The sequence below is a fragment of the Oncorhynchus nerka genome, linkage group LG10 (genome assembly GCF_034236695.1).
Source record: "Oncorhynchus nerka isolate Pitt River linkage group LG10, Oner_Uvic_2.0, whole genome shotgun sequence".
NCBI classification, from domain to species: Eukaryota; Metazoa; Chordata; class Actinopteri; order Salmoniformes; family Salmonidae; genus Oncorhynchus; species Oncorhynchus nerka.
In genome coordinates this window covers 51,801,931-51,823,271 of record NC_088405.1, presented here as the reverse complement: position 1 = coordinate 51,823,271, position 21,341 = coordinate 51,801,931, and the positions used below count along the sequence as shown (strand labels likewise).

Sequence of the window (21,341 nt, the reverse complement as noted above, 5' to 3'; positions counted from 1 at the left end):
CAATTTGCTTACAGCCCCAATAGGTCCACAGACGACGCAATCACCATCACACTGCACACTGCCCTATAATTTCAGCATTCAACACCATTGTACCCTCCAAACTCATCATTAAGCTTGAGACCCCGCCCCACATGGGTGTGTTCTCAGCCCTCTCCTGTACTTCCTGTTCACCCACGATTGCGTGGCCATGCACGCCTCCAACTCAATCATCAAGTTTGCAGATGACACTACAGTGGTAGGCTTGATTACCAACAACGACGAGAGCCTACAGGGAATAGGTGAGGGCCCTCGGAGTGTGGTGTCAGGAAAATAACCTCTCACTCAATGTCAGCAAAACAAAAGAGATGATCGAGCGCACCCCCCTATCCACATCGACGGGACCCAGTGGAGAAGGTGGAATGTTAAGTTCCTCAGTGTATATATCACCGACAAACTGAAGTGGTCCACGCGCACAGACAGTGTGGTGAAAAAGGCACAACAGTGCCTCTTCAACCAACAATGTGGCTCGTCACTGAAAACCCTCACTAACTTTTACAGGTGCACAATTGAGAGCATCCTGTTGGGCTGTATCACTGTCTGGTACGGCAACTGCACCGTCCTCTCCAAAGGGTGGTGGGTTCTGCACAACGCATCACCGTGGGCAAACTACTTGCCCTCCAGGACACCTACAACACTCAATGTCACAGGAAGGCAAAAAAGATCATCAAGGACAATAACTACCCGAGCCACTGCCTGTTCACCCCGCTATCATCCAGAAGGCGAGGTCAGTACAACAGGTGCATCAAATCTGGGACAGAGAGATTGAAAAACCGCTTCTATCTCAAGGCCATCAGATTGTTTCACAGCCATCACTAGCACAGAGAGGCGGCTGCCTACCTACAGACTTGATATCATTGGCCACTTTAATAAATGGAACACTAGTCACTTTAATAATGTTTACATATCTCAGATGTATAAACTGGATCCTGCATTTCGTTACACTCCCAATAACATCTGCTATCCCATGTGACCAATAAAATGTGATTTGAACCACACACACACACACAGACAGAGATAGATCGGACATGTATACAAAAAATATGTATAGATTTTTTTTTTTAACATCTGAAAATAAGTAACCCATTCAAATGACAATACGACTTCGCCATCTTCACTTGAAATGTCTCAATATTGTGAGGAAACATGCAACCCATGAATATGTTCTGGTTGAATTACAGGTTCCACAGCCAGGACAAAGAAACACAGTTCTTCACCTCATTGTAATGTTAGCACACATCCAGCAGGGGGAGACTGTAGACGGCAGACAGTTTTGTTTCCGGCTGACTCTGTTAAGAGGACTGGCTGCAGTGTGATCAGTGGTCCACTGAGTGGTGCTGGTCTAGTTCCCTCTCAGTCTGTGTCTGGTTTGTGAACTGGGTCACTTGTCTGTCGAGCTGGGATGTGGGCCGCTGATCAAAAACCAACAGCCTATCCTGATCACCCAGCGGAACGCTGTCCAAACATTGCTAATTAGACTGATAGTAAACTCACTCCTAATATTACACAGTCAGGGAAAGCTAGACAAGCTAAGATACTGAGGAATTCTACGGAATAGGGGACACCAAAAAATTTTTAAATACAAATTGCAACAAGACACAGAGACGCTGCCATAAAGCAATCAACTACAAGGGCAAAGCCAATAACTCACTATATGTGAGGCTCAGAGATACAAGAGACATCCATCATCATACACTGATAAAAGTAATGTTCGTTAAGAGGGACTGTGGAAAACGTTAGACAAACACACATAGAGATCCCCCCGAGAGCGAGTAGCCAATAGAAAGGCAGAGGAGGTGTGGGACCATGACACTGCTACCCCCCCCCCCCCCCCCAAAGACGGAGGCACTGGCCTGCTTTTAGTCTGCCAGTTCATACAGATTCCAGTGGGCTGAGGTAGCATTTGGCTAGGACTCTGGGCAAATAAATCCCCATCGCTAACTGCACTAGGAAAGTCTAACCAACAATATAGGGGCCTACTGCAGAACCATGGTGTAACTGACCATTATGAACACCACACACACCAGGTAAAAGGGATTCGATGTCAGATCATCTTCGTCACATACACATAGGCAATTCTCTTCCCTGCCACGTGGGTGCTGTTTTTTTTTTTGGAGGGGGGGTACAACTTCATTACCAAAAGTGTTCAATAAAAATGTGTCCTGGTGTCTACATGCTTCCAGGCCCAAATCTGTTACTCCCACCATTCACAACAATCTCAATACATTCAACTTTGACCCTAGCACCCTAGTGTTGGAATGTTGTATTTGTGCCATTGGTGCTGTATAAAATGTTCTTCTTCTTCTGTGTTTGAAAAATGTATAAAGCTAATATTGGTGATTTTACCGCCACCTGCACTGCTGGAGTCCTGAACCAAAATATTGTGTGTCATTCATTTATTGTGTCCACTATAATATAGCTTAAAGCCATTTACAAACCGTATAACCCAATTTGAAGAAGACAATGCTCTCAACCCATAGAAATCCCCACCCATTTGACTACTTTAAAATGGTAGAATCCCTTAATGGCAATGTCCATGCTACAACAGGTCATTTCCAAGCAGAGATCTCTATACATCTCTATGGAGGGGACCCAATCTCTCAAGCTGCTCTACACTCTTACCTCCGCTGCTGGGTGTCTCCTGGGGGTGGGGCTCAGCCGGCTCCTCGGGGTGGAGTCTGGTTGTGATGGACAGCGGGACAACGGTCGTCTTCTCCGGACCGTGTGGTTTGGTGGTGCTCTTCTCTAGAGCGTCTCTTATGGCCGTGCTGCTAGCCACAGGGGATGGAGCGATGGTCCTGTGGAAAGGGGACGGTGAATAGATGCTAGGGACAGGAGACGGAGTGGAGCTTGGGACAGGGGACGGTGAGACACTGGGGACAGGGGATGGAGTGGAGCTGGGGAAAGGGAACGGTGTCACACTGGGAACAGGGGACAATTTGACAGAGCTGGGGACGGGAGAGGGCGTGATGGTCTTCTCTGAAGCGCGAGCTTTGGCAGCGCTCTTCTCTAGAGCGTCTCGGATGGCATTGCTGCGGGGGACAGGAGACGGTGTGACAATGCCGGGGACCGGAGACACTGTTACGGTGCTGGGGAGAGGGGACGGTGTGCTGGTAGGGACAGGGGATGGTGTGGCGCTGAGGACAGGGGATGGTGTGATGGTGAAGTTCTTGGGGACAGGGGACAGCGCGGTATCTAGCCTCGGGTTGGCAGTGCCAGCTCTTGAGTGAGGTCTGCAGGAAGAGAGGACCGGCTTCTCCTCTGGAGCATCGACCTCTAAATCCTGCTTCAACTCAGCTTGCTGCGGAAACAGGAAAGAACAGTCAGTGTCCGATTCATTCATACCATTTTATTTGCATATTCGGCAACCGTTCAACCTGAATTCAATGCCTTCAGGTTACTGAGAGGTTTGATGGCTTCCATACACAGTAAGTATCCCCCAAAATAAAATGAAACATGGGGTGCAGACACCATGAGCTAAGCAGGCCTGGGCAACGCCAGTCCTCGAGGTCCTGATTGGTGTCACAGTTTTTGCCCCAGTCCCAGCTAACACACCTGACTCCAATAATCAACTAATCATGATCCTCAGTTAAAAATGCAATTAGTTTAAAATCAGGTGTGTTTGCTAGGGATGTGGGTGAAAGTGTGACACCAAATCAGTCCCATGAGGACTGGAATTGCCCAGGCCTGAGCTAAGGGCAGGTTTAAGGCGACCTCGGCATCCATCATTAAGACCCCTCACTGTAGCATCAGCAGTACCAGTACCAACCCCCCCCACACACACAAACAACTATCAGCTCCAAATACCGTTGCCGGAGATCATAGCCATTTGGATGGTAGTACAGTTCCAATTAACAACCTGAATTCTACATAACAACAAAATCTATGTGTTAACAAACCGTTTCAGAATCCCAGTCTCTCATACCTATCATATTTAACAATAGGGTGGGGCTGTGCATTAGGACTTTGACATGGGTTGGCAGACACGTGCAGCGGTGTGTTTAGGAGGAGTCTTGTGTAAGGATACATGAACGGAGTGATAGAGTTTTCTCCTGCGGTTCGGCTTGGCTGCGTGCAGTAGGCGACGAGATGGAAGGAGATCTCCCCTGCGCAAACCTCAGGAGACAATCCCACAATCCCATCCATCTGTGACTGAAACCCTCCCCTGTCTCTGGCGTTTTAATACCCTGATCAACCATCTGCTCCAGAGGAGACCAGAAACCAAGCTCCAGCGATTCCGCTCCTCGTACACGCACACATTTATTTTACCTTTATTTAACTCGGCAAGTCATTTAAGAACAAATTCTGATTTACAACGACGGCCGACACCGGCCAAACCCGGACGGCGCTGGGTCAATTGTGCGCCGCCCTATGGGACTACCAATCACGGCCGGTTGTGATACAGCCTGCGCGCGCACACACACACACACACACACACACAAAAACAAAAAGAACACCAAACGAAACAATCACTCAGGAACACCCTTCATTCCACCCCACCCCAACCCAGTCCCATTGCAGCATGTGGTAGAGAGCAATGACATACATCCTGGAGGGCTGCTACAGTTCAGCTGCTCCCCCAGAGAGACAGAGAGAGACGTATGAGGGGTGAGGCGGCCAGGCCAGGAGCAGCTGGAACGGAGAGAGAGACAGAGAGAGCTGGGAGAAAGAGGATCTGGAGAGAGGCTGAGAGTGAAGGGACAGCTGGCCTAACCTCCACACCCTGGAACGAGGGAAAGAGTGAGTGAGTGAGTGAGTGAGTGAGTGAGTGAGTGAGTGAGTGAGTGAGTGAGTGAGTGAGAGAGAGAGATAGTGAGAGAAGGGGCGTGGGTGTCCAGAAGAGTCAGACGTGTTCAAGCCATATTTAAGGAGAGCCGAAAGGGTGGATTAGTGAAATGCAAACCACACTTAGGCAGGATATTTGAGCAAGTGTTTTGAAATTTGAACCATCCACGTCTGTGTCATGGCTATTCGTGCTGAAACCTGCCACTTACTAGCACCGCTGAGACAATGACACACGTGTTGCCTTCTCAACCCCATAACCCAGCCAGGAATACTAGGGGATTAAGGCCGTGCTTTCCCATCTTTCATTACATGACACTTGATTATATGCCACCGATGACATCATCATCGTCGCTGTTCAGGGAAGTGACGATCAAATGGCTCGCCCTCCACAACCCAGGGAATAACCCAACCTCTTACTCTCCAACCGTGCACAGCGTTATACATACCTAAACTCGGTGTTAAATGAACGTAGCGTTTAAAAAATGACTACCAACAGAACAGGTGCATTTAATAGTAGTCGTCGTTTGATTCAGTATTAATACGGCATCAAACTACTGAATCAAACTACTATTAAACACACTGGTTTATCTTTAACGTCGCTGCATACCTACCTTTATCAAAGCAGAAACAAAATGTCCTCAATGTGCATAATGGACAAACTGATTTACAGAAGCCAAACTCACAAACGTGTTTATGTGATGCTTTACTTTGTCCAGTGCTGCAGGTGGCTGCTGCTCACCCACTGACACCTGTGGGTTGAACACACAAACACAGGCATTACTGGGCAACTCATAGCTTCTGAGCTGACGGACATTCTGAGCTGACGGACAAAGCAGTGATATGTGCAGTACATAACCATACCTGTAGAGGGGGCAATGTCCTCACTTCCTCAGTGTTCTCCTGTTGGAAAAGCAGGAAACAGGTCAGTTGGTATGACCGATTTAAAAACGCACCTGCTATGGGCGTGCAACAGATGTATATAGTGTAAGCACACTGTAGGCCTGCACAAGGCCTATACATTTAGATTCATTTCCTTGTGCTTGTCCGGGACCATTCTCAAAACATTTCCGACGTTCTGTTTGCGGTACCAGCCCATGGGGTGCCTGGGATGGGCACTGGTATGCTCTACAGGCAAGATGGAGTGTCCACCCGGGCCTGCGCTCGCTATGTGCAAACGGGTTGCCATGACAACGCTGAAAATCTTCTCCCTCTTTTTAAGATGGCGTGAAAACGGAGGTAACCTGCCCTACCACACACACAATATACTTGTGACACAGGCACGCTTCTCAATTTCATGGTTCGGTTCAAATATCTAGGGTCAAACCAAATATGCAGGGTTTACTATAACACATAACCCCCCCCCCAATCAGTCCCCCTCCTACACAATTAAAATACTTAATGTACATGTAGATTTACACAAACACACAGGGGTGGCACATGCACACACGAGGGACAGCACAGGAGGTTGGTGGCACCTTAATTGGGGAGGACGGGCTTGTGGTAATGGCTGGAGCGCAATAGTATTAAATACATCAAACACATGGTTTCCATGGTTTCCAGGTGTGTGATGCCATTCCATTTGCCCCGTTCCGGCCGTCCTCCCCTCACCAGCCTCCACTAACTCCCAGCCAGCGGGAAACACAAATGCAATAGGGAGGAGAGGGATGGATAGGATGTGGTTGAGCTGGAAAGAGAAGAGCAAGGGAGAGAGGTGTTCTGCGGAGTGTTGGAGGTAACAATGGGGAGTAGAAGAGGGAGGGATGGAGTAAGGGAACAGTCAGGAGAGGGAGAGATAGAAGGGCTGATTTATTTGGCTGCTGAGCAATGACTCTCCCTCGTCTCACTGGCCCTCAGCTGTGTCCGAGATTAATGACAGCAACAGGAAGGTCACTCTCACACACACACACACACACTCACACACTCACCTTTAAATTGAGCTGTATCCCTGGCTGTGTTTTGGGAAGCAGGCTCTCTCTCCCAGTTCTGACAGATTCTGAGACGGGTCTGTTTACCAGGTTGCTCTTCGGGGGGGTTGTCTGGTGGCTACAGATGGACCAGACAGGATAATCAAAACAGGGATGATAGAAAATGGAAAACCCCAAAAAACAACCTCCTACTCAATTTGATATGGACTATTACAACTCCACAGAACTGCAGGTAAAAAAATGTTTTTAACACTGCTGGTATTGCTGACGTGTCCGTACCGTGTGCTATTGTGCAGGCTTGGTGGTGCTTTCCTCTCCACGGGCCCAGAACAGATGAGTTTAGAGGTCTTCAGCTCGTCCACCTCTCCAATCACCATGACCGCCACATCACCGTCCCTGCCCAGCAACCAGCTCACATTCTTACGGTTGGCTACAGGGGACACGAAACACACTGAGGATGAGGAAAACCAAGATTTGTCATATTTATGTTTCTGTGGCAAATAGACATTGATGGGTTCCAGCACACACACACACAAAACACACACGATCAGTAGAGACAGCTATCCAGCCTAGTTGCCTTGTAAATATCCTTTGCTATTCTGATGTTGTTTTCTGTATGTATTGTGATTGCTACAAAACGAGAAAGAAAAAAACTTGAATGTCCTCAATGAGGCTTTCGTAATCGTGAGGGTTTTGGTTGAAAAGAAGGGGAGGCACCCCTCCAGAGCAGATTACCAGTGAACTGGTTCTGCCAGCCTGTCCTGTGGCAAATGCAGGGAATTCCACTGGGGCAAACCACGATGACATGCCCTGAACTCAGCCCAGACAAGTCAAAACATACTAGCTAGGCAAACAGACAATTCTCTCAAAACGCAAGACACTAACTACAGACAACAAAACACTTGTCAAACTTGTGCTCTGGACTCGTGGAACCCAAAACTCCTTCGCGCCTTGACTAAACATCACACCCTCTCTGTTCTGAGACCCTCATAAACCCGGGGCCATGTTCCTTGTACAGTGGCATTTATTTCTGATTTAGCACGTACTATATCCCTGAGATCTGCATATCTGTGGCGCGTTCAGGGATCACCGCGGGCCTAGTTACTGTGGCAATAAGACGGCCCGCCCTGCACTGCAGTCTATCATCTGCCACTAGCAAACGTCACCAGTCTGCCACGTTCTGTACTCAAAGCTCAGACACATACCAAAAACGGACCTAACCACACACAGGACCACATACGATGTACGGAAAAACTGTCATAACAGCACGAGTCATGTAGCCTACATGCTACACATTATACAGATGTACACATACACGCTACATATATATATAGTTACACAAACATTCAACAACACATTAACTACAGTATATTACACGCCAAACTAAAATGGTAAATATAACTGAACAGATGAAAAACACAAAACCTTTTTTTCTATTTTTTTCCCCAGCCGTATGTTGTCTTTTTGTTCTCCACAATGCTTGTCCTGCATGCTTCCTGCTGTGTTCGCAGCTAATATTTAGAAGGAAGGGGCCAGGAGTCACTTCCTGCTTTGCACAGACACCTGGGTCATGTGCTTGTAACAGACCACCATTTCCTCTGCTTCACACTAAGAAACACAAAACTAGGTCTGCTACAGACCTCTAACTCTATAGTCCAGTGTGTGTGTGTGTGTGTGTGTAACACCGCAGCGTGTATCGGGGTGTGTGTGTGTGTAACACCGTAGCGTGTATCGGGGAGTGTGTGTGTGTGTGTGTGTTTAACACCGCAGCGTGTATCGGGGAGTGTGTGTGTGTGAAACACCGCAGCGTGTATTTGGGAATGTATGTGTAACACTGCAGCGTGTATCGGGGAGTGTGTGTGTGTGTGTAACACCGCAGCGTGTATGTGTGTGTGTGTGTTTAACACTGCAGCGTGTATCGGGGTGTGTGTGTGTGTGTGTGTGTGTTTAACACTGCAGCGTGTATCGGGGAGTGTGTGTGTGTGTGTAACACCGCAGCGTGTATCGGGGAGTGTGTGTGTGTGTGTAACACCGCAGCGTGTATCGGGGAGTGTGTGTGTGTGTGTAACACCGCAGCGTGTATCGGGGAGTGTGTGTGTGTGTAACACCGCAGCGTGTATGTGTGTGTGTGTGTAACACCGCAGCGTGTATGGGGGAGTGTGTGTGTGTGTGTAACACCGCAGCGTGTATGGGGGAGTGTGTGTGTGTGTGTAACACCGCAGCGTGTATGGGGGAGTGTGTGTGTGTGTGTAACACCGCAGCGTGTATGGGGGAGTGTGTGTGTGTGTGTAACACCGCAGCGTGTATCGGGGAGTGTGTGTGTGTGAAACACCGCATCGTGTATTTGGGAATGTATGTGTAACACCGCAGCTTGTATCAGGGAGTGTGTGTTTGTAACACCGTATTGGGGAGTGTGTGTGTGTAACATCGCAGTGTGTAACACCGCAGTGTGTAACACCGCAGTGTGTATCACCGCAGTGTGTACCACCGCAGTGTGTACCACCGCAGTGTGTTTCGGGGAGTGTGTGTAACACTGCAGTGTGCATCCGGGGGGGGCATTGACTTGTAGGAACAGCTGCCCTGGTAGTTAGCAGATAGAGAGGCCTATGTTCTCCCGCCCTCCCTGTCTGACATTCAGTCGGTTGATAATCAGTACATTGTGGTCAACTGCAGCCAAGAAAAGAGTTCCAGAATCAATGCACAACCTGACATGTGCTACAGTGACCTACAGCCAGCCATCACAGAGACTCGTTTTCATCCACTGTTACAAATCGCTCTCGACCAAACTTCCCAAGTAGAAGCTCTGGGGTTGTTGTCTTGTGATCTCAGATTCTCTTGATGGAATGCCAAGGGAAAGTACATTGTGAACCGAGTCATTACGACACAGATTTCTCATACAGGGACCGGCTGGCTACCTACAGAAATAAAATGCAGACGGGCAAGATTCTGCAGTACATCAAACCAGTTTCAGGATTGAATTAGGGGCCTGCCTTTTTCTATTTGTAGCTATGCATGTAATGAGCCATCTGCACAATACAAGAAAACGTGATTCCCTCTCTAACATAGGGGTACAAAATATAGTGGCAGTTTCACAGAGTATTTCTGTCTATCGCGTGTTCCTATTTTAATCTGTTATCGGTTTTTCCGACACACGCACACACATTCCAGACATCAGCCTGCCTCTCCCTCGCACACACTAGTGCTTCACTGGGAACAAGATTATCTATAATCAGGGCATTGTACACACACACACACACACACACACACACACACACACACGAGGAAAAGCAGCCAGACCTATTCTGCTTGAGTGCATCAGATTCAGCATCACGCCTGTTTCAACTGTTTGTTGCGTGTGTGTCTAGTGGGTGGACAGCTTACGCTCAGATGGGCTGTGTTCACTGATAATGCCCCTTTAAAAAAACGATTGATTAGTGAACCAACAATTCAATCAATTAAGGGTGAGTCAGCTATAAGTGTGTCATTTCCTCAAATGAGATAGCACTGTCGCATCCTGATCTGGCAGTAGGCCTACTCTTTCAGACATAGTTGCTATTGGAAGTGACTGGAAAGGTCGGATGGGTACCTTCATTTCGTGAAAAATGTATTGAACTTGATGCAGTTTAAGAAAAGGATGACTACTCTTCATGAAGAAATTAAACAGTTGACCAGGCGCCTTGACCTGAATAAGGATTCTATGAGACTACTGGCATCTTTAAATGCTTCCTATCAAAACATCCAACAGGATCCTAATGGGACCTTCCCGAACTATGATACATTTCCCCCACTGCACCCCTCTACTAGCTAGAATCAGGAAATGGCTGCTCATCGTTCGACTCCAGGTGAGCGTAAATGGATGTGTGTCAGAACCAGAAAGAAGGAGAGGAATCGTTCTCGGGGCGCCTGCCTTTTGCCCCCCACCTCTGGACTTAAGACTCTCAAATCACTTTGAGCCCCTATACCGGATGTCTTCTGCCGGGGGCTTGAGGGGGGCTGTGGATGCCCCTCCAGCTACTTCTCCCTGTCCTAGTCAATCAACCGCCTGGGCTGTTGTGGCCTGCACGCAGCCGCCGTCTCAACAGCCCTCTTCTCAGGTGAGTTCTGTGGCTCTGGCCTCCGCCTCGAAGACCACATCATTCCGGCTATTGTGATAGGGAGTTCAATGGTGATGCATATATCTGTACCTGGGGCAAAGACTTTGTGTTTTCCTGGGGTCAAAGTTCAGGATATCACCATGTTGATTCCGAAGGCTGTGAGTAAGTCACCGGGGACTGATACTGTCATGGTTTATGTGGGGTCAAAGTTCAGGATATCACCAGGTTGATTCCCAAGGCTGTGAATAAGTCACCGGGGACTGATACTGTCATGGTTTATGTGGGGTCAAAGTTCAGGATATCACCAGGTTGATTCCCAAGGCTGTGAGTAAGTCACCGGGGACTGATACTGTCATGGTTCATGCGAGGTCAAAGTTCAGGATTTCACCAGGTTGCTTCCCGAGGCTGTGTGTCAGTCAACAGGGGCTGATGCTGTCATGGTTCATGTGGGGTCAAATGACATTATTAAGGGCAGCTCAGAACAGAACTGATTGGGTCTCTACTTGACACCAACAAACACCCTACCCTCTCTAAATCGTGGCATTGAACATTTCAGCAGACTGTTAGCCCTCCATAACTGGCTACGAGACTATTGCAGCTCTGTGGATGTAACATTTAGATACCTTCTGGAAACAAAGCTTGTTTTATAAGGAGGATGGGATCCACTTTCACAGCATTATAAGGCTGTGTTGAGACAATGACTTAAATTACCCAAGTTTAGCTCATTTAATCCCTGCCATTGTGTCACTGAGATACCTTCCAACACCCCTAGGATAATGTACATTTTTCTGAAGCAGGATGACATTGTAAGTAACCTAATGTATGTCCATCTTACTGCCCTGGATGCCTCTGCTGATCCTACAGCTATTGTATGCAGTAATCATATGCCTATGAACCAGAGTTATACTGTTAGCACTGTGGTGGTGTGCTCTAATAGGAAGTCCCCTGTGTGCAGCTCACCCTGCACTAATAAATAACCTGAGCATTGCTACCTCTGCTAAGCTTCCCAGTAAAGCAATGAAAACAATCAAGCATCCCAGAATTTTTTAAAAATAGCCCGCGATAACATATGTAGCTTAAAAAACAAGGTTCACGAAATCAATAATTTGCTAGTAACAGATGACATTCATATTCTGACAATCTCTGAAACTCACTTAGATAATACAGTGGTAGCAATACATGGTTATAAGATCTACAATTAAGACAGAAATGCCAAAGGTGGAGGTGTGGCTGTTTATATTCAGAACCACATTCCTGTAAAGCTTAGATAGGATCTCATGTTAAATACTGTTGAAGTAATATGACTACAGCTTCATCTGCCTCACCTAAAGCCTTGTGGGAACCTGCTATAGACCATCAAGTGCTAACAGTCAGTATCTGGATAACGTGTGTGAAATTCTTGATAATGTATGTGATATCAATTGAGAGGTACACTTTCTGGGAGATTTAAATATTGACTGGCTTTCATCAGGCTGCCCACTCAAGAGAAAGCTTCAAACTGTAACTAGTGCTTGCAACCTGGTTCAGGTTATCAATCTACCAGGGTAGTTACAAACAGTACAGGAATGAAATCATCAACATGTATTGATCATATATTTAATAATGCTGCAGAAATTTGTTTGAAAGCAGTATCCAGATCCATCCAATGTAGTGATCACAATATAGTAGCCACAGCTAGGAAAACCAAAGTTCCAAAGGCTGAGACTAATATTGTGGATAAAAGTGTTGCAGTGATTGTATTGATTAAAAGTGTTGTCGTGATGTGAAGAATATTTGTTGGTCCGTGGTGTGTAATGACAAGCAACCAGACGCTGCACTTCAAATTTATTAAATTGCTTATCGCAGTTACTAATAAGAACGCAGCCATTTAAGAAAATGACTGTAAAAAATGTTAAATCCCCATGGATTTATGAGGAATTGTAAAATGTTATGGTTGAGAAAAAAAAAAGAGATGTCAAATAGGTCTGGCTAATTGAGAAATCATGTGACTAAATTGAATTTAAAAAGAAGAAACTACTACACTATGAAACAAAGATAAACAACATAAAGAATAATGGTAAAAGTCTTTGGAGCAACTTCAATTACATTTTGGGAAAAGACAAATTCCGCTCCATCATTTATTGAATCCAATGGCTCATTCATCACAAATCCCACTGTTATTGCCAACTACTTCAATGATTTTTTAATTGGCAAGATTTGCTAACTTAGGCATGACATGCCAGCAACAAACGCTGACACTACACATCCAAGTATATCTGACCAAATTATGAAAGAAAAGCATTGTAATTTTTATTTCCGTAAAGTAAGTATGGAAGAGATTAAAAAACTATTGTTTATCAACAATGACAAGACACCAGGGACTGACAACCTGGATGGAATATTACTGAGGCTAATAGCGTATGATATTGCCACTCCTATTTGCCATATCTTCAATTTAAGCCTACTAAAAAGTGTGTGCCATCAGGCCTGGAAGGAAGCAAAAGTTATTCCCCTACCTAAGAACAGTAAAACGACCTTAACTGGCTCAAATAGCCGACCAATCAGCCTGTTATCAACCCTTAGTAAACTTTTGGAAAAAATTGTGTTTGACCAGATACAATGCTATTTTTCAGTAAACAAATTGACAACAGACTTTCAGCATGCTTATATGGAAGGACATTCAACAAGCACAGCACTTACACAAATGACTTATAATTAATTACCTGAGAGAAATTAATGATAAAAAGATTGTGGGGGCTGTTTTGCTAGACTTCAGTGCAGCTTTTGACATTATAGATCATAGTCTGTTACTGGAAAAATGTATGTGTTATGGCTTTACACTCCCTGCTATATTGTGGATAGAGTTACCTGTCTAACAGAACACAAACGGGATTCTTTAATGGAAGCCTCTCCAACAAAATCCAGGTAAGAATCAGGAATTCCCCAAGGCAGCTGTCTAGGCCCCTCAACTTTTTTCAATCTTTACTAACGACATGCCTCTGGCTTTGAGTAAAGCCAGTGTGTTCATGTATGCGGATGACTCAACACCATACACATCAGCTACCACAGTAACACTTAACAAAGAACTGCATTTAGCTTCAGAATGGGTGGCAAGGAATAAGTTAGTCCTAAATATTTGAACAACTAAAAGCATTGTATTTGGGACAAATCATTCACTAAACCTTGAACCTTAACTAAATCTTGTAATGAAGAATGTGGAAATTAAGCAAGTTGAGGGAACTAAACTGCTTGGAGTAACCCTGGATTGTAAATGGTCAAAACATATTGATACAATAGTAGCTAGGATGGGGAGAAGTCTGTCTGTAATTAAGCGCTGCATTATTTTTAATATTTTTTTCCATTTTACCCCCTTTTTTCTCCCCAATTTCATGGTATCCAATTGTTAGTAGCTACTATCTTGTCTCATCGCTACAACTCCCGTATGGGCTCGGGAGAGACGAAGGTTGAAAGTCATGCGTCCTCCGATACACAACCCAACCAAGCCACACTGCTTCTTAACACAGCGCGCATCCAACCCGGAAGCCAGCCGCACCAATGTGTCGGAGAAAACACCGTGCACCTGGCAACCTTGGTTAGCGTGCACTGCGCCCGGGCTACCACAGGAGTTGCTGGTGCGCGATGAAATAAGGATATCTCTTCCGGCCAATCCCTCCCTAACCCGGACAACTCTATGCCAATTGTGCGTCGCCCCATGGACATCACGGTCGCGGCCGGTTACGGCAGAGCCTGGGCGCGAACCTAGAGTCTCTGGTGGCACCCGGGAGGCCCCCAAGCACTGCATTAGTAACAGCACTATCAACAGGGCAGGTTCTACAGGCCCTAGTTTTGTCGCACCTGGACTACTGTTCAGTCGTGTGGTCAGGTGCCACAAAGAGGGACTTAGACAATTGCAATTTTCCTCAGGACAGGGCAGCACGGCTGGCCCTTGGATATACACAGAGAGCTAACATTAATGATATGCATGTCAATCTCTCCTGGCTCAAAGTGGAGGAGAGATTGACTTCATCACTACTTGTATTTATGAGAGGTATTGACATGTTAAATGCACCAAGCTGTCTGTCTAAACTACTGGCACACAGCTCAGACACCCATGCATACCCCACAAGACATACACCAGAGGTCTCTTCACAGTCCCCAAGTCCAAAACAGACGATGGGAGGCACACAGTACAACATTGATCCATGACTACATGGAACTCTATTACACAATCAAGTAACTCATGCCAGCAGTAAAATTTGATTTAAAAAGCAGATAAAAATATGCTGTATGGAACAGCGGGGACTGTGAAGCATCACAAACATGGACACATGCATACAAACACACGATAACATACGCACTATACACAAACATGTACACATGGATTTTGTTTTATAGATAAGTGGTATTAGAGTTGAGGCCTGGGGGCACACACTTAATATGTTGTGAAATCTGTTATGGATGTATTGCAATGTTTTTCAAATGTATAACTGCCTTCATTTTGCTAGACCCCAGGAAGAGTAGCTGCTGCGTTGGCAGCAGCTAATGGCAATCCATAATAAATACAAATACTAGAAACCTGAGTTGAAGACCTATTTCTCTCACCCCGGTGATGCTACATGAGGCCGAGCCACTTCCACACACCCTCCAGTGTTCCTATTGTGATGCTAAATGGTACCACTGGTGAGAAACTGCAGGTAGTGATTTAACAAAAGACAAGTAGTCTTTCCAGCCATTAGCTACTCTCTTAGCCCTGCTGACACTCATAACATAAACAGATAATGCCATCTCATTGAAACAACGTGTGTAACCTACTCGCAGGCAGACACAGACCCACATACAGAGGGCCTGCCAACAACAGAAAAAAGAAATGACTGATACTGAATACATTGGCAGTAGCCTAAAGCACACCACAGGATGTTTCTCAGAGGTAAGCCACATGCTTGCAGCTCAACTTCACAAGGCAGCTCCCTATTAGTTCATTCACAGCAACAACAAAAACACACCAACATATCTGAGACTTGCCCGATGTGTCTGCCTTTAGAAAGACCAAGTGGGTTAGGTTTCAAAGAAACATGTTTGTAGACTTATTTCATAAGCAGATAACGATACTTTTTTTTTTTTTGCAACAACAACAAAAAGTTACACAGCCTCCAGTCACACAGACCCTGTATGTGAAGATGTAGCAGGAGAGGCAAGCAGAAGAGGTAGGGAGGAATGAAATGAGTACCTGTACTCGGCTTTGGTCTATGGTCTTCTTTCTCCTCGCGTTCCTTCCAACGCCGCACCTGCTCCTGTCTCATCTTCAGGAACAAGGTCTTCTTCTGGTCCTCGCTCAGGGCCTCCAGCACATCAGGATCGATGTACATGTCCTTTAGTATCTGCTGCAGCATGGTGGCGGAGGGATGAAGGTGGAGGGGTAAGGCGGTAAGGGCTGTTCCGGCAGGTTGCCCAGTCTAGCAGGGTGTGGATGGGTACTGTCCGGACTCCTTGGGTCGACAGTTTCCTGAAGACGTGTTGGCTTCTAAACAAGCTTCATGAGGAGAAGGAGAAGATCGAGCCTCGCCTGTCACATACACAAGCTGTAGACAGCTTCCTCTGACGTCCTCTGCACTGACACTCCCTCCTCCCTCCACACACACACACGTCAGTCGTCCTCAGTCCTCATCAGGCAGCCATGGCTGGGTGAATCTGCATCAGGGAAAATTACACATCACAACCTTTGTCAGCACTGTAGATGACTGGCACTCCCTGCTGTATGCTAATCATGCTGCTGTTAAGTGCTCCTAGCCACTTGTCCTTCCTTGTCTTTTGATTTATTTTCTTACTTTTTCCCCTTTGTCTCTTCTCCTCTTAAGATGCAACTGCTCATTGCCTTCTTCTTCAATGCATAGTAAATCACAGCGATCTCCTTTCCCTTCTTCAGACGAATGATAGAGTTCAAACCCTGGCTTCCTCACCCAAGCCATGGGCAGGGCTCTGAGAGCGACTGTCTGGCCCTGGATGGGAGGAGATTCCAAAGGAATGGGGCATTTTTTTCTGCCGTCAGTAACCCCCCACCCCCACCCCACCCCCCTTTCCAACCGCCCTTCTTTTTTTGTCTTCTTCTTCCAAACTCCCATGAGATGGCTGCTCCATTTTAACACGCTCGTTGTTGGGCTGTAACCAAAATACAGGGTCACATCCCAGGACAGCGTGAGTAGAACGCTACTCTAGCAGAGGGGCTGAAAGGACTTCACTAGGCATGGTGGTCATATTAACAATGGAAACAGCACAATCAACATTTGGAGGGAGACAAAGGTAGACTGAGAACTGTCACTGCTGGGAAACAGATTGGTTTAAACTCAACACTTGGTGGTGGGGGGAAAAAAATACAAAAAGAAGAGAAGCGAGTGAGTCAGTGATAGAGAATTCGGCAGAACGTGTGCGAGAAAGGATGTGTTGTTTAAGGAGGATGTACTCACAGTGGGGTGCAGACGCTTCACGGCAGAGTAACTACTCGGGAGAGTGAGTGTGCTTGTGTGTCCTCCTCCTTGCCTTTGTGTAGGACTGAGCTGATGACATCACAGCATTCCATTAAACTGTCTCTCACTCTATCTCCCGCTCTGTAAGACACACACAATAATTATCTTGGTGGTGGTGGTAGGGGGAGAGTCAGGAAACAGAGCTCAGCCAAGCTAGCTGGAAAAGAGGTAACAGCATCCTGTTTAACAGAAAGAGAAAGATCAAAACCAGCTGCTGTTAGAAAACCATGTTTCTATTGCCTGGATTGTGCAATTTGATTGCTATTCAAAAATATTGTATTTTTATTTTTTATAAACAATCCAATTGTACATTTTGCTTTTACTTGTCACATTTCTCCTCCGCAAACTATCTCCTCTTTTCTTATTTTTCAAAAGCTCTCGCACTCCACCTCCCCTGAATACATAGCTCCTCCCCCCATAAAAGTCTAGTCCTCTTCAGACCATATTTGTCCCCTTCGTCCCATATAATCCCCCTATCGCTTTCTCAAACACCAAACTAACCAACGAAACACTAACATATAGAAAAAGATACATCGACAGTTGTCTTCAGAGATGCCAATATCTAGTTTACACAATTGCCCCACTTCCACGTTTCAAATTCAAGTGAATAGCACTCTCTGGTGGTCAAACCCTTTGGCCTGTAAATGAAGGGGGTTTTTTTCTCCCAAAAATGTCTTTATCCATAACTGCAATTTGTCTAATTTAGTCTCATCAGATCAGTAAAATTATATGGATAGGTTTAAGCCAAAAAAAAAATCGATTTCGAAAACAATGATGATACCATTTAAATTCAAACAACGGGCAATTGTCCAGTAGGCTTTACAGCCAGTCTACTGTAAACCACTCCTGTACCTTGATGTAAAGAGCTGCTGTTTCCCATATCCTGAAGTCATTGTTCGCGTTACCCTGCTCAGACGTTGCATGCATCAACCAATGGTTGCGTGCCGCGTCATCGACTGAAACTAGATTCACTACATACTGGTCTTGACGAGAAGGGGAAAAAATGAGTACATGTGTAGTTAAGATGGAATGTCGCCTTGTTAAAGTCCAAAAGCAAAAGTATGTCACAGGCACTCTTAATATTTGTCCCGAAAACCGGACCATCTGGTTGTTGGAGACTTGGCAGAGGCTATCGACCGACAGATTGCTATAATGTGTGGTTAGCTGATACGTAAAATACCTATCAGGAGTAATGAAATCTGGCAGACATCAGCAAGGAACGTGTCTTTCTGGATGCATCACTCCTCAAGGTCCATCACAGCACAACATATTGCTTTAACCAATTGCGCCATCTGCTGGTTGTAGCCTATTTGAAAAGACTACAAGGATGATGGTTTTCATTTTTTTTTAACTAGTCAGTTAATTAAGAATAAATTGTTACTTATAATGACGACCTACCGGGGAACAGTGGGTTGGTTAGCTGCCTTGTTCAGGGGCAGAACAAGGTATCTTGTAAACTCGGGGATTCGATCCGGCAACCTTCCGGTTTACTGGCCCGACGCTCTAACCACTGCGCTGCCTGCCGCCCCAAAATAGCACTTCAAAAATCAGATTAGGAATAGTTTAAAATGACATGTTTTCAGGAGCCGGTTAAATGCGGCCATCTTCTCTCACCCCCAAAGGTTTTCAGGTGTAGCATCCTCCTCATCAAAGTAATTTCTGCATTGTTCAAGACAACTGAGAACTTGGCAATCTCCGACATTTGATTTCAATGTGTTCCGACAACTGGGAACTCTGGTAAAAAGAAGCACTGAGTGGGGGGAAAAAAGTTTTGAATGGTCATCCAACTCGGAATTCCAAGTCGGAAAGTAGGGGATCAACCTGTGTCACGTTCACATCTTGTCATTGTGATCGGAGGAAATACTTGGAGCGGTCATGTGCTTGGAAGGAACGCAAGAACCATTCTCACTATTGACAGACGAATCCGCGGTCATTTTCATTGGTGTGTGTGACGTCAGAGTTCAGCGTGTGGGAAAGATTGGCGTCTTAACACTGGTGTAGCAAAAAACCCTGCAGTCCCCTAAATGCAGTGGTGTAAAGTACTTGAGTAAAAAAAACTTGAAAGTACTACTTAATGTGTTTTTTTGTGTATCTATACTTTAATTTACCATTTTATATTTTTACAACTTTTACTTTACTACATTCCTAAAGAAAACGATGTACTTTTTACGCCATGCATTTTCCCTGACACCCAAAAGTACTTGTTACATTTGGAATGTTTAGCAAGAAAAAATTGTCTAATTCACACACTTATCGAGAGAACATCCCAGGTCATCCCTACTGCCTCTGATCTGGCGGACTCGCTAAACACATGCCCCTGGCTATGAGTTTGGAATTTGAAATTATTTATACTTTTACTTTTGATATTTAAGTATATTTTAGCAATTACATTTACTTTTGATACGTAAGTATATTTAAAAACCAAGTACTGGACTTTTACTCAAGTTGGATTTTACTGGGTGACTTTTGCTTTTACTTGTGTCATGTTCTATTAAGGTATCGTTAGTTTTAGTTTTACTCAAGTATGACATTTGGGTACTTTTTTCACCACGGCCATAATGCAGGCGCCTGTCATCTCACACCCCCCGTAATGACAGTGGCTTTGCTCCTCTTCCTCCTCTCGAGAATAGTGACAGAGATCGACTGTGAACACTGGTAAGTCTACGAGTGATGAGACGGATAGCCGACAGCGTGGAGTCCAAGTTCAAATGTGTCATATAAATAGTCTACCAGCTAAATACTGGATATATGTAAAGATAGGCTAGACTGAATTGTCTGTAAAATGAAACAATCAGTTGTGTTGATTGTGGACTGATTATATTATTTGGCATCAAGGCTGGTTTTAGACCACACATACTTTCTATCCAAGCTGCGATAGAGCGCGAGGACCGCCAAGGTAGGCTATAGGCTTAAATATATATATATATATTAGTTACTGATTAGTATGTTGTTGCATGGAAAATTCATTTTACAATGTGCAATTTTAAATGTCCCACTTTAATTACTGAACAAGTTAATACATTATTACCGCCAGACAGCATTCTAAATAGCATCTTTGCGAAACCGTAGGCCTATAGATTCTTGAAACATAAATGTTAGGCTTATGAGAAAATGACGAGCAAACAAAAAATGAACATGTATCCATTGAAGCAAAGATGTAGGCTACTACATGCACTAGCACCACATAATCTGATAGCCCATCGATAGGCAGCCGTGTAAAATTGCAATTTCAGAACCATGGACAGGGATCGGTAGCCAATAACCTGTGAGTGGCTAACGGATTAGATTTTAGAGGGATTTTGCGGGAGTACCAGATAAACCGCGCCACATCAGTGGGACCAGAGATTATAACCAAGTTTCATAGTTGGAATTCAAATTTGGAGGTGCGTTCAAGTGCATTTTTACCAATAGGACGGTCGTATTTAGGATTTCCCGACATGACGTGAATGCGGCAGTAGAGCTCTGACTTCTCCGACCTTGAATATCACTGACGTCACAATTTGACCTCGTTGTTTTTCTGGTTCCCAGTTGTCTTGAAAGCACAATTTGTCCCCTGTTTGCGCATTGGCAGCAGTGTCTGGTCTATGAGATTATTAGCAAGCAATCAATCACATTTCTTAGGACCTTCACAAAGATAGTATAACTTCTATAGACCTTATATTCTGAAAGGAAAGCCTCTTTAAAAAGGAGTGCAGAGATCATTATATTGGGCAACTAAAAAGTTTGTGGTTATCTAATTGACTATGGCGCGCCAAATTTCAAAACTCAGCCGACCACGTTTGGAGTGAGTCTGATTAATCAGGCTGTAATGCACAGTTAATTGGATATACAGCCTGAAATGAATACATGCAAAATCGTGTAAATGTTCCTTATATGCCAGAATGTCGAATAAAATTACATTTAAACTTACTGTACTGGTTGTCTGTGAGGTTTGTTCTTCAGCTCCTCGAAATTTGAGACATTTAATCCTTGTAAAAATCCCCTGTTTTAGGTGAGTTAGG

The 21,341-nt window shown here is 45.2% G+C and overlaps 1 protein-coding gene across 4 annotated transcripts in view; it reads right to left on the bottom strand.

Moving 5' to 3' along the window:
- Positions 1–17,591, bottom strand: part of LOC115135516 (uncharacterized) — a 28,360-nt gene extending 10,769 nt beyond the window's left edge. Inside the window, exons 1-8 of one of the 4 annotated variants that reach the window (XM_029670279.2) lie at positions 17,281–17,586; positions 16,645–16,815; positions 16,047–16,507; positions 7,026–7,176; positions 6,747–6,864; positions 5,683–5,721; positions 5,505–5,570; positions 2,659–3,337 (exon numbers count right to left, since the gene is read on the bottom strand). In XM_029670279.2, coding sequence (XP_029526139.2) covers positions 2,659–3,337; positions 5,505–5,570; positions 5,683–5,721; positions 6,747–6,864; positions 7,026–7,176; positions 16,047–16,209 — 1,216 coding nt within the window. In that variant the 5' untranslated portion in view covers positions 16,210–16,507; positions 16,645–16,815; positions 17,281–17,586. Of the gene's footprint in view, positions 1–2,658; positions 3,338–5,504; positions 5,571–5,682; positions 5,722–6,746; positions 6,865–7,025; positions 7,177–16,046; positions 16,816–17,280 lie in introns of all 4 variants that reach the window. The other 3 variants (XM_029670278.2, XM_029670277.2, XM_065023525.1) reach the window with 3 other exon arrangements.
- Between the last annotated feature and the right edge of the window lie 3,750 nt (positions 17,592–21,341).